At 35.9% G+C, this 13,827-nt stretch overlaps 1 protein-coding gene across 1 annotated transcript; it reads left to right on the top strand.

The window, feature by feature from the left end:
• The first annotated feature begins 4,356 nt into the window (after positions 1-4,356).
• LOC141389743 (larval cuticle protein A2B-like) lies at positions 4,357-5,066 on the top strand. Its single transcript, XM_073961752.1, has 2 exons — positions 4,357-4,368; positions 4,434-5,066. Exons 1-2 carry the CDS (start codon positions 4,357-4,359, stop codon positions 5,064-5,066), a joined length of 645 nt encoding a protein of 214 aa, XP_073817853.1.
• Positions 5,067-13,827: the final 8,761 nt, after the last annotated feature.

Genomic DNA, 13,827 nt, shown 5'->3' with positions numbered 1-13,827 from the left:
AAGTGGCCTATGATAGAACCTTGATGAACTTCAAGATTATACAAAATATACAATTGAGCGTTATATGATTGAAGCATATTGAGGCACAGAATATTTATTATCAGTTGCCAGATAGGGCAACCAGAATTAGGGTATCAGGTTTTAGAGGGAATGCATTCATCTACTGTGTTTGACGAACTATGGGTCCCAATAGCCAATATGGATTTGAACCACTGCCCCTAATTTCTGATGGACTATTCATCTATGATGATGGTGTAGCTTATATTGTAATGGTATTCGTATAACGGCAACGATCAACAGACATAACAATCGAACTAAAATTGTGCACACCTTTCAGATTCGGATGGCAATGACCACCCGATTTCAGGTATTTTGATGTTTTTTCTACATTTTAGCCCTAATTGGCTGTAACTTGGCATTTGCAGTTCCCAATGGCCCGGAAACTTCTCCACCAAAAATTGTGGGCACAGATCTTGGTTGTTATATAGCCCCAAGTAACCACCCGATTTCAGGTATTTTAAAATTTTTATCTACTTTTTCTGCTCAAATTGACTGTAATTTGGCATTTACAGCAGTCGGAAATCTTCTGATTTTGGTTAAGCCTCCATATAACAATACCATCCGATTTCAGGTATTTTTAAGTTTTATGAAAATTTGCGGCGTAAGTTGGCTGTAATTTGGTTATGGGGTTTCACAGGTCAAAAATGTACTAAAAAATAAAAATAAACAATTTAAATACCATAAACAATCGTCTGGGCCGAACTTTTTATTCCCTCCACCATAAAATTTTCTTTATTAAAATGGAATTATTATGTAGTTTCCTTTCCTGTCCGCTATTTTAGGTGCAACACTTTTTCAACCACGAATACCCCAAATGTTATATCAATCTATCTTGAAAATAGAACAGTTCTGTAACTGCAGGGAACCGGGTTTTTCCGTCAAACAGTGTAGCTAAAACCCATAAAATACCGAAAATCGGGAGGTACCGTTATATGGGGGCTATACCAAAACATGGATCTATATTTAGTGAGGAAGTTTCGTGACCACTGGGAAATTCAAATGTCAAATTACAGGCATTTCGGGTTACTAAAAATCGGAAGGTACTGTTATATGGGTGCTATACCAAAACATGGACCTACGTCGACGATTTTTGGTGGATATCTTACTTGACAGGTGAGAACTTCAAATGTCATGTTACAGCTAGTTCGCTTAAATATTTTAGCTAAAATCCTCAAAATATCGAAAATCGGGAGGTACCGTTATATGAGGGCTATATCAAAACCTGAACCTATGTTGACGATTTTTAGTGAAGAACTTTCTTGACCACTGCTAACTTCAAATGTCAACTTACCTTCATTTCGGTTAAAAATTGTACCTAAAGTACTCAAAACACCGAAAATCGGGAGGTACCGTTATATGGGGGATATATCAAAACATGGACCAATGTCTATAACTTTTGGAATATAAGTTTTGTGTTCACTAGGAACCCTAAATTTCAAATTATAGCCAATTCGGTCTAAAAATGTGTCCAAAAACGTCAAAATACCTGAAATCGGGCGTGCCGTTATATGGGGTCTATTCGAAAATATGGACCTATGTCCACAAGTTTTATTATATAAGTTTCTTGAAACTTAGGAACCCTAATTGTCAAATTATAGGTAATTCGGTCTGAAAATGTCGCTAAAAACGACAAAATACCGGAAATCGGGGTACCATAATATGGGGACTATACCAAAACGTGCACCTATATAGCCCGTTGTCGAACTTTACCTATTTGCAAAGAAACGACACATCTTCCCACAATTTCAGCGCCCTATCTCCATTTTTGCGCTAGATGCAAGAGTGATTGCCACAGACAGACGTACGGACGGACATGCAAAGATCGACTCAGAATTTTACCCTGATGAAGAATAGATATACTTTATAGGGTCGCAAAAGATTAATTCAGTGCGTTACAAATGGAAAAATAAACAAATATACCCGCCATGCTACGGTGGAGAGTTTAAAAATATACAATAAACAAGTAAAAAAGTATCAGTCGGCTTTGCCGACAGAGATATACCCTCAGCCTGTATATATTGAAACAATTTTTTCCCAAAAAACGTATGTATTTAGGGGTTTTAAAAAAGTTTGGGAATTTGAACCGACAAAAATGTTCATTAGGATTAGAGATCAAAAGTTTTGCGGAGGAGATACTAAAATGAATGGATCTACATTGACCATTATGGAAGTGGATTTCCAGCCACTTTCGGGATGTTTGCTCAAGAAGTATGGACTTTCCCCTAAAAAAACGTTTACCATCGTAATTTAGGCAGCGAATGCAAGTAAAGTATGGATAAATTCGGCCACTCCCTTCAAGTATTACTTTATGAACAAATTTTCCGAACATTTTTGAACTTTTGTGGTGGAGGTACCTGAAGGAGCGGACCGATATGGCTTACCTTCAAACTTAAACTATGTTTGGACAAAATATTACTAAGACCAAATTTTGGACCGTTCTAGAGTTATCTTGCGCTGCAACCACCACACATGGTGTGATAGGGGTTTTTTTGCAATTTCAGGCTATTTTCTCAGGAAGTATGGACTTGTCCCTAATGAAACTTGTACCGTCGTATGGAGGGCAGTGAATACAAGTTGCGAAAACAAAAATCAGAGCGATTCGAGAGATGGCCCCAAACTGAACTTTTCCAAAGTTTTGTGTGGGAGGTACCCGAAGGAGTGGATCGATAGAATCCATATTGTAACCTCATCAATGTATGACAAAAATTTCACGATGTAAAAGTATGGATCAAATCGGTTACTTCCTTCAAGAGTTATCGTGAACATTTTCGAACTTTTGTGTGGGAGGTAACTGAAGAAGTGGACCTATATGTTTCATCATCAAACTTAAACTAAATTTGGACAAACCATTACGACGTGCGCTCGTGCATTCCAGCCAGCCAGTTTGAAACGGATTTCGTCCAAACATACTTGAGGTCTAAAACCCACAATGAGGCACATTTTTCCCGTATGAAAGTGTATTTTATGAAATGCTGAGGGTATAAAAACATGTTTTTCTCTAAATGACATTTTGAAGCCGGTGCCAACTCTAGCTCGAAAACCAATGAACCGATTTTTATACAATTTTGTGGGGGTTATCAACGGCACCAAAATCTAGTTCTCCATCGATCGATTTTATTTTTTCAATTGTTTGCCCGTTTTATGACCAGAAAACCTCAGTTTTTCAGCCAAAAAGTGAACCACCATTTCAGTTGAATCTAATATTTTAAAAAAATCGATCGATGAAGAACTAGATCTTTATGTTCTAACTAAGCCCACAAAAATATATGGCGATCGATTAATTAGTTTTTAAGCTAGAGTTGGCACCGCACAACGCTTTTACAATAAAGTATTTCGTGGCCGGTCATTTGCCACAAAACCAAATGCTATTTTTCAATAAAAAAAATAGACATCAAAGCCCGATAAGACAAAGTCTTAACAAAATAAATTAAAAATTAGACATTAGATTAAGATGCGCTATTTCAAATGAAAAAAATCTATCAAAAAACTTTGGTAGATTTCTGGGAAAAAATATGAAAAATGACGTTTTGGGCTTTACAGGTGGGCGTCACCCCTTAGATTATACAAATTGATTAAACGTTTATCGCTAGTAGAAACCATCCTTAAGGCTTTACTTCAAGACTGTCGTAAGCTGTACAGTAACACAGCCAGTTTTACTTAAGTGCTATGTAAGGGATGTTCGATGTTTTTTAACATAGGTAATTCTTGTGGTCCTGTTTACAGCGATATAATGAGTTTCGGGGGCATGTTTACGATTTCTGGTATAATGGACCAAAAACGATGGTCATACGGTGACCAACTAAAATGGCTGGGATGCACATCGTAATAACTCTTTCAATCTGAAATAAATTTTGAAGAGGGGCAACAATCGGAGAAATTTTCGCTTACAGCTCGAAGATTATTTTACGACTGGTGATGTTTTAGATTGTCAGAAATTTAATTCAATATAAAAAGTGGCTAAATATCAACACTTATTCTCCCACTTAAGTGAACATGTCCAACCGTATATACTGTGACGTATTCACATTGCATAAGAGTGAATGCGTTATTGAGATTAACTGTTGTATATGTTATCCAATTCGTCACACAAATGGAAAGAATATCAATACCAAACCGCAAACAAAAATGCAAATATTTCATAAAAAGTGAAAGAAATGATATTTAATGTTGATCAATAATAAATCAATTACCAACAAATGTGAGTATAAAAGTTGGCCAACAAATCCAAATTGTTATCATTCTTATTCCGAATTTCAATCCGCAAAGAAACGGCAACTTTGACAAAACAGAAGCAACATGGCCTTAAAGGTAAGTTTGCGTAGAAATTTATTTTAATCTATCATTAATTCATAATTGTATTTTCCATTATATTTTTTCAGTTTGTTTTCGCCTTCGCCCTCTTGGCTGTAGCCAGTGCTGGATATATCCCTACTGATTACCACCATACATCAGTTCCAGTAGCTGTTCACACAGCTCCTGTTGCCCATAAAGTTGTTGTAAAATCTGAAGAATTTGATCCTCATCCACAATACAAATTCAGCTATGGTGTTGATGATAAAACCACCGGTGATTCCAAGAGCCAAACTGAAGAACGTGATGGTGATGCTGTACGTGGTGAATACTCTTTGATTGATGCTGATGGTTATAAACGCACTGTTCAATATACTGCCGATGATGTTAATGGTTTCAATGCTGTTGTTCAACGTGAACCTTTGGGTCATGCTGTGGTTAAGACTGTTGCACCCGTCGTTCCACATTATGCTGTTCCAACTACTGTTGTTAAGCATGTTGCCCCAGTGGCCCATTATGCTGCCCCCGCTACTGTTGTGAAAACTATTGCTCCCGTAGCTCACTATGCTACTCCTGCTGTTGTTAAAACCGTTGCTCCAATTACCCACTATACTGCCCCTGCCGCTGTTGTTAAGACTGTAGCTCCTGTTGCTCATTATGCTGCCCCTACTCATTATGCTAGCTACGAAACCCCCACCTACAGTTATCACCATTAAAACTGATTGTTGTTCATGTTTGTTAAACTTCTTAGTAGCCTTCAAAATACAAATGCAAATTGTGAATGAAAGTATGAAATATATTTTAAGATATTAAAAATGGTTTCATAATTTTTTAGAGTTTATGACGACTTAATACAAAGTTTTGAGCGAGTTATGCTGAGTTTTCCAATAAGCGGAGTTATTTTGATATTCAAAGAAAGATATAAATAATTATTGTATGTTTATAATAACAAGTAAAAAAGTGTCAGTCAGATATATACCCTCAGCCAATGTGAAGCGAAACTTTCACCTCCGGACAGATCGAATGTATTTAAGGTAAGGTAAATGTGGATTAGGAATTAACTGCACTAAGATACAAATGTTGAACTTTTGTAGGGCAAATCCCTTAGGGAGGACCGATATGGGCCATTTTAGAAGTTAAACTAAATTTTGATAAAATATTAGGAGAACCAAAGTTTGGACCAAATTGGTTGACCAATTCAAGTGATATCGTCCTAGCATTTTAGTGACATTTTATTGGAGGAGAAGTACCTGAAGTTGTGGTCCGGTATTGCTCCATGAGACTAAGTTTGGCTATAATATTACGAAGACCAAACGTTGGACCAAATCGGTTGAGTAGTTCGAGAGTTATCGTGCTCTCCGACCGCCACATATGGTGCCATAGGGGTTTTTACAACTTTCGGGTTGTTTTCTCAAGAAATATGGACTTGCCCCGGAAAAAACTTTTACCGTCGTAATGGACAAAAATCAAAGTGATTCGAGAGCAGGTCTTAAAGTGAACTTATCCGAAATTTTGTGTGAGAGGTACCAGAAGGAGTAGAGAAATATAGTCCATATTCGAACGTGATCTATATCTTGTAGATATATTAGGATGTTCAAAGTATAGATTACATCGGTCACTCTCTTCAAGAGTTATCGTGCGCAACATTTTTCCGAAAATGTTTGAAGTTTTGTGGGGGAGGTACCTAAAGGAGTGGACCGATATAGCCCATCTTCGAACTTAAACTATGTTTTGATAAAATATTACGATGGCCAAATTTTGGACCGAATCGACATTTTCTCAGGAAGTATGGACTTGCCCTTGATGAAACTTGTACCGTCGTATGGAGGGAAGTAAATACAAGTTGTTGCAAATCAAAGCGATTCTAGAGCAGGTCCTAAACTGAACATATCCGAAATTTTGTGTGGGAGGTACCCGAATGAGTAGGCCGATTAAGTCCATATTGGAACCTCATCTACTTCATCTGGTAGAAATTTCACGATGTGCAAAGTATGCCCACAAATTTTCCGAACATTTTAGAACTTTTGTGGGGGAGGTACCGGAGGGAGTGGACCGATATAGCTCATCTTCAAACTTAAACTAAGTTTGGACGAAATATTACGAAAGCCAAAATTTGAACCGAATCGGTTCATCCGTTCGAGAGTTATCGTGCGCACCAGCCAGCCAGACAGACTGACGGACATTGCTAAATCAACTCCAAATTGTCTGAAACACATTTCGTCCAAACATACTTGGGGTCTAAAACCATTATTTCGATGAGGCCCATTTTGCCCGTATGAAAGTGTATATGGCAAATAACAAAATTCCTTTGCAATTCCATTTGAAAAAAATTAAAAAAATTTTTCGCGAGCACATCTACGATTTTTGGTATAGAGTTAAAGGAAAAAAATCTGGTTTCAAATCTGCTCGCGTTCACGAAATTGGCCGATGCGCGCAAAAGTTATAGCGGTTTTTATCCTCTTATAAAGAAAAAAAATTTTAAAATTTCTTATTTTTTGCATTGAGAAAATGTAAGCATATATCAGTAACAGCATTTGATATCCATCCGTAGATGCACCAAAATTTCCAAAATGTGTTTTTATTTTCGCGGAAAATCAAAAAAATTAAAAAAACCTGGTAATAAATTTAAATTATACTAACTCAGAGTCCGTATAAACCTCTAAAAACTAAATTAAAAATACGTACAGAAACTAGACAACGCGTAAAAAAATGTGAAACCAAAATTATAAACATTGGCTTTATAAATTGCATATTATAACAACAACAAAAGAGAAACAACTCATTGTTGGAAAATATTGTTACAAATATATTTTTTGGTTTGTTTCGAAAAATTAGAAAAAAATATTTGAGAGTTATCCAAATATTTCGCTAAAATCTAATACATAAATTAAAGTATTCTGCTAAAACTTTATCAAAATATATGGTTTACCATCGTGAAAGCTTAACTGCTTACTGTGATAACTTATAAGGATAGGAAATTAAGAGTGATATTGAAATTACTAACATTTAAAAGATATGAAAATTAAAAAGCCTGTAATTCGCGAATTAGTTAAAGTCGGTTGATGCGCATCCGATTTTGGATAAAGCGAATCAATCTCTTTCAATATTTATGCATGTTTCGATGTTTCACTCAGCGGCCATTGTGTGCTGCCAGTTACATCCTGCACTGCAAAAAACCTTAAAGTTGGTAAAAGTCGCGCAATGTGCATACGATTTTGATGCGCATCCGGTTTCATCAGCGCCCATCAAAAATACGTCAATATACACCTATTTCAAATAGATTCTTCAAAAACCGCGGATGTGCCTCCACATTAAATTTTTGGCGAAATACCCATATTACTCGCGTATCACTGCTTTTTTATGACACGTGTTTTCGCAAATATTATAATCGCGAGTAAAGGATTCCATTTATGTAAAAAATTTTAAAGAAAATCGCAGTTTAGTACGCGGATTTGTCAAAATATATTTTTGCTGATTTTCCGATTTTCAAGGTATCTATACCGCGGTTTTAGTAGATGAATTCGATCGCGGAAGGCTTCATTAGAACCGTCGCGTAAAAAAAACTAAATTCACGCGGGTTTCAAAGGAAATTGAATGACAGTTGTAAATTTTAAACGCAAAAAATATGTTTTGTAAGAAAATTCACGCATGAAATTTTGGCTTTTCGACTCCAATTAATAGGATGCTGTTAGGAGCACACTCATGAGATATGCACCAAACGACGTAAAATCACGAGTTCTATAATCGTGTTATGAGTTTGGAATATTATCTTCTTGCGCGTCCAGATTATTAAAAAAATCAAAAAACCTCGAAATTCCGGCTTCAAAATGTCAGCATCAATTTTAGGTGGATGCAGTGGATATATCGAAAAATCATACACTGCTATCTTATTGCCCATGGAGTATTCTGTGATTCATTCTTTGGGAACAGGTCTATAAAATGTAAGGTTATGCCAGAAATCGTATGGGAACATAAAAAAACTTGTTGGCTTCAACCCATTTTTACCCATTTTTCTACATTGATGCCAACACAGCTTCCACGAAAATTAATTTTAATGGTCGACATTATGGGATCCCTCCTAAAACACTTAATTTTAAAGAATTGTAGTCATACTTTATAGAATATGTTAACAGTTCGCGAATTCTGAATGGGTGAAACTCGGATTCATCGATTGCAAAACATTTTTGTTATTTACCATATACCCTTTCTAGACTAAAGGCTGAGGGTATAAAAACAAAAATATATGTCGTTGATAATGAAAAACAATATCAGCAGAATGGCCTCCAAGAACACACTTATCAGTCCATATATTTTTATACACTTTTTACATTTATGCTAACATGGGTATATAAACTTTAATACGGGTAAAATGTGCCTCATCGAAATAATAATGGTCACCAAAGAAATTAAGTGTCTATGTACATTATATATCATAAAAATATATAAATTTTGCTGAAAAAAACATGAAAATATTTTCCAATTTTTTTGATGAAATTTTTTTCCTTCTTTTTTGAGGTGATACATGAAAGTACTATGACCAAGTTTTAGGTGAAATGTGTCAAAAGATGAAAAATTTTACACAAAATTTCACTGTGAGTTTCTAAATAAACCATATATCTAGGTATACTATTTCGTTAAGAAAATTGGGTTACAAATGTATATATATTAGGATGAAATAATGTGTTTTAATTTTGGACTGCTAATTTTACATAATTTCATACTGGATCAAAATCTAGCAAAATCCTTTAGTTTTTGGGAATATTGTTAAGGAAATGTTCCAAATGAAATTTCATTATGAGTCTCTGAATAAAAGAAATCTGTAACCATATCATATAATATTCTTAAGAGCCCTTGTTTTTGATATAGGGTTTAGGGCCATATTTTAAAATTTTTATCCAGATTGTCGCGATTGGACACTCATTCATTCACTCATTCATTTATTCATCCAAAAATATGTTTACAAAAGTAGTTTTATGAGTTTTGTCTATAGCTATTGCAGCATATAATTAATTTACAAAACAATTTAAATCCTTATAATATTTAAAATAACACTTGGTTTAAGGAAAAATGGGAAAACCTTACTTTAATATATTAAATTATATACGGTCAAGCATTGGTAGAAAACTACATTATCTGTTAGAGAACTTTTTGTAAAATAGCAACTGCACAGATAATAAGTTTTCTGTTTGGTTAATTTAAAATAAATACAATTGCAACTTTATTCTGTGCATTCTCTTATTATAGGATAATTCGAGATTAAAACGTTTGCGAAGAGATTTTCATTTTATTTTCTTATGAACTCTTGAAATGTTTCATATCCAGTCTCATCGTGTAATATATGTGTACGACACCGCCATGGCTTGTTTTAAATAATTTCTAGGCATTTGTATTAAATAATTTTGAGCTGCTTTAGATGACATTTAGGTAAAGTGAACCACACTTGAGATGCGTATGACATAATTGGGCGTATAACAGATTTGTGTAATAAGTTCTTATTTGAAATGTCTAAATACGAACGACGATTTAGAAGAGGCCAAAGTGATCTGATCGCTGTCATTGCTTTTGAACACACAAAATAAATGTGTTTTTGAAATTTTAATTTTTTATCTAGGACAACACACCGATTTTTACGTGATCTAATACCTGAATAGTTTCATTTCCAATAGGAAGTTATTAAATGGAAAAATTGCAGCTTGAGTTTTGTCGTGATTAATTTTTATTTTCCACTAGCCGACCCGGTCCGCGTTGCTGGCCCTTGAAGCAGTTTTATGTTACCTTAAGTCAGCGATTGTATTTTTATTGCATCGCTAATTAGTCGGGATCTGCAAGTGATTATAAATAAAATATTTTCAGATTTGTTTGTGTCGGTATGCAATTTTAACATACCGCCAAAACACTGATGACTTGAGGCATGCATTTATTTCATCTGCTGGAATAGTATAACTGGAAGTGTTTGTCTGAAATCTAAAGGTGAATTGCTTCTTAAATTATTATGTGCCATTGTAAATTCGTTCCAGGTGATAACTTATATTAAATATTGCATATGTGCCCTACATTCACATGAATGTTCTGTGGCTTAAGTTCCAACTGTGTCGTCATTCCACCTTCTTATAATGTACATCTTATAAACCTGATGAAGCTATAGCTATCGATATGTTGCCATCTAGTTTAAATACGTGCTTTCCAATAAGACCAAAGCTTCGCTATGCATAACATCTGGTATTTCCATTGATTTGTAACATATTTAAGAAAGTAGGAGTGGTCGGGTCTTATGGTTTGTACATTTTACATATATAGCGCATTTAAAAAATAGGACGCAGGGTATAACCCGCACCTCCGAAATTTAACAAAATGTATAGCATTTTCCCACCAAGGACCATCCCTGTACATCATCTGATAATTACATGGAAATCGGTTTAGAAGTTTTGTAGATATAACACATTGTCTATCGAATTAATTTTCAAACCACGCTCCGCCGAAATTCCACAAAATATATAGTTTATTTTCACCCAGAACCAGGGGACATATATGCAGCCGATTTTCACCAGGATTATCCTGGTACATTCCCTGAAATTTGAAGAAAATCGGCTCAGAAGTTTCAGAGATAGAAATTGGGCGTGGTCGGGTCATAAGGTCCCAAAATGAGTACCTAGGGTCGGAGAATCTAAGGGTGGAAGTTCGGAGCAGGGTGGTTCGTTGCAGAGTGGTTCGGTATGTAGAAGTTCGGAGCGGGGTGGATGGGAAGGTGTGGTTCTGAGGGTGGAAATTCCGAGCGGGGTGGATCGTAGGGTGGAAGTTCAGTGCGGGTTGGTTCGGATGGTGGAAGTTCGAAACATGGTGAATCGGAGGGTGGAAGTCCGCAGCAGGGTGGAAGGTGCCAATGAACCACGATGGATTGGAAGGTGGAAGTTCGGGGCTGGGAGGTTCGGAGGGTAGAAGTTCGGAGCGGGGTGGTTCGGAGAGTGAAGTCCGCAGCAGGGTGGTTCGGAACGGGTTGGTTCAGAGGGTGGTTGTTCGGAAGAATTAATTCAATCACTCGTTTCATTTTTTGCTAAAATAGCGGTTTTATTAAATCAGACATAGTGGAGATACCGAACCCCTCCGAAATTCAACACAATCTCTAAAATTTTTAGGAAAATCGGTTCAGTAGTTTTGGGTATGTAACGTATTAAAAAAGTGAGCGTGATAAAATAGGGTTTCATAAAAATAGGGCATGGGGGAGGTACCACGCCCTCTCCGAAATTAAAAAAAATATATAGCCTATTTTCATCATGGGTATTTCCTGTACATTCCCTGAAATTTTCAAGAAAATCGGTTAAGCCGTTTTTGAGTCTATACGGAACATACAAACATACACACATTGTCTTTTATGTTTTGCATAAAAACCCAAGTCGGGTTATGGCGCACATTTTACAGACATTTTAATTTTTATTTATATAGATATAGCATTTTTAAAGAAATAGGGTATAGGGGAAGTACCCCACCCCTTCTGAAATTCAACAAAATTTGTAGTCTCTTTTAACCGGGGGCCATACCTGTACATTCCCTGGCAATTTCAGGAAAATCGGTACAGTTGTTTTTGTAGAAATGACAAAAATTGAAAATTGAAAAAAGTGCGCGTAAAAGTGGGTTTGGTTTGGTCGGGTTATGGCGCACATTTTACAGGAAGAATTGTCGAAATCGGTCCAGCCAACATTTGATTTTTATTTATATAGATTTTGTAAAATATTTTGTTCAAGTGTCTAAACATTTTTCCATCTTCTTGAGTAAGGCACTCCTGAGTTTGCTAGACGATATCAATGCAGTATCGTCTGCGTAGTATGCTACGCTTGTTAGACGTGGTGGCTTAAAGTCTGTAGTGGGATTCTGTAACACATTTTTACTGTTACCGACAAAAATCGGTAAAATTAAATCGCAAAATTATGACTAAAAACATAAAGCAAAGTTGGCATCACTGTTTGTGTCGGTAGAAGCTAGCGACTACTTTTTATTCATCGTTAACTTACCGAAAAATTTCGTTAATTATCGAAATTATAAGCATATTCATTTTACCGACAATTATCGATAACAGCAAATATGAGTTACAGAATCCCACTACTGATGTGTAAATTATGTAAAGCAGGGGAGAAAGAATTGAGCCCTGCTGCAAACCAGATGGGATATTTTTTGTGGAAGAGGAAACCTGGTTTACTGCCACTTTAAAAGTTCTGTTGGACAGATAATCTGCTATGATTTTGTATAGATATTTGGGAAATTTCATTTTGTGAAGTTTATATATAAGACCTGTATGCTATATAGTATCAAATGCCTTTTCGATATCTAATAAGACTATTCCAGTTGGACGCTTGTGTCGTCGGTTTGTTATGATTTTGGTTTTAATTCTACAAACTTGGTGCATTGTGATATGGCCTTCTTTAAAGCCAAACTGTTCTTTTGCTATAATGTTATTTCTTGAAGCGAACTCATTTTTTAACAATATTCCCAAAAAGTAAAGGATTTTGTTAGATTTTGATCCAGTATGGAATTATGTAAAATTAACTCGAAAACAGAAGGAAAAAATTTTCATCAAAAAATTGGGAAATATTTTCATGTTTTTTCAGAAAAAATGATACTGCATCTGTTAGAATAGTATATCTTGAAGTGTTTGTCTAAAATCTAAACATGAATTGCTTCAGGTTGGTTTGGAGCGGAGCGGTTCGGAGGGTGGTAGTTCGGAAGAATGAATTCAATCGTTCGTTTCAGTTTTGCTAAAATAGCGTTTTTAAAAAATCAGACATAGCGGAGGTCTTAAAAAAGAAGGGCATGGGGAAGGTACCCCGCCCCCTCCGAAATCCAACAAAATATATACCCTATTTTCAGCACGGGTCCTCTCAGTAGATTATCTGGAATTTTCAGGAAAATCGGTTAAGCAGTTTATAAGCTATATAAGCTATTTAAAAAAAGTGGGCGTGGTCGGGTCTTTAGGCCCCAAACCAGTACATAGGGTCGGATACACAACAACCATTGTCTAGCAAATTAATTTTCTCACCGATACGTTCATCAGTTTTGTTAAAACAGAGTTCTTAAAAAAGTAGGGCATGGGGGAGGTATCCCGCGCCCTCCGAAATTCAGCAAAATATATACGCTTTTTTCACCACGGGTCCTTCCAGTAGATTACCTGAAATTTTCAGGAAAATCGGTTAAGCAGTTTTTAATATATAAGTTATTTAAAAAAGTGGGCGTGGTCGGGTCTTCAGGCCCCAAATCAGTACCTAGGATCGGAGACATAACAACCATTGTCTCGCAAATTAATTTTCTCTCCGATACGTTCGCCAGTTTTGTTAAAATAGCGTTTTTAAAATATAGGGCATAGGGCCCCCTCCGAAATGCAAAAAAAATATAGCCTATTTTCACCACCGGTTCCCTGTACATTCTCTGAAATTTTCAAGAAAATCGGATAAGCAATTTTTGAGTCTATACGGAACATACAAACATACT

The sequence above is a fragment of the Musca autumnalis genome, unplaced genomic scaffold, assembly GCF_047663935.1.
Source record: "Musca autumnalis isolate F117 unplaced genomic scaffold, ASM4766393v1 scaffold_1, whole genome shotgun sequence".
NCBI classification, from domain to species: Eukaryota; Metazoa; Arthropoda; class Insecta; order Diptera; family Muscidae; genus Musca; species Musca autumnalis.
The sequence above is the reverse complement of the archived record's forward strand: the minus strand, read 5'-3'. Positions and strand labels throughout refer to the sequence as shown.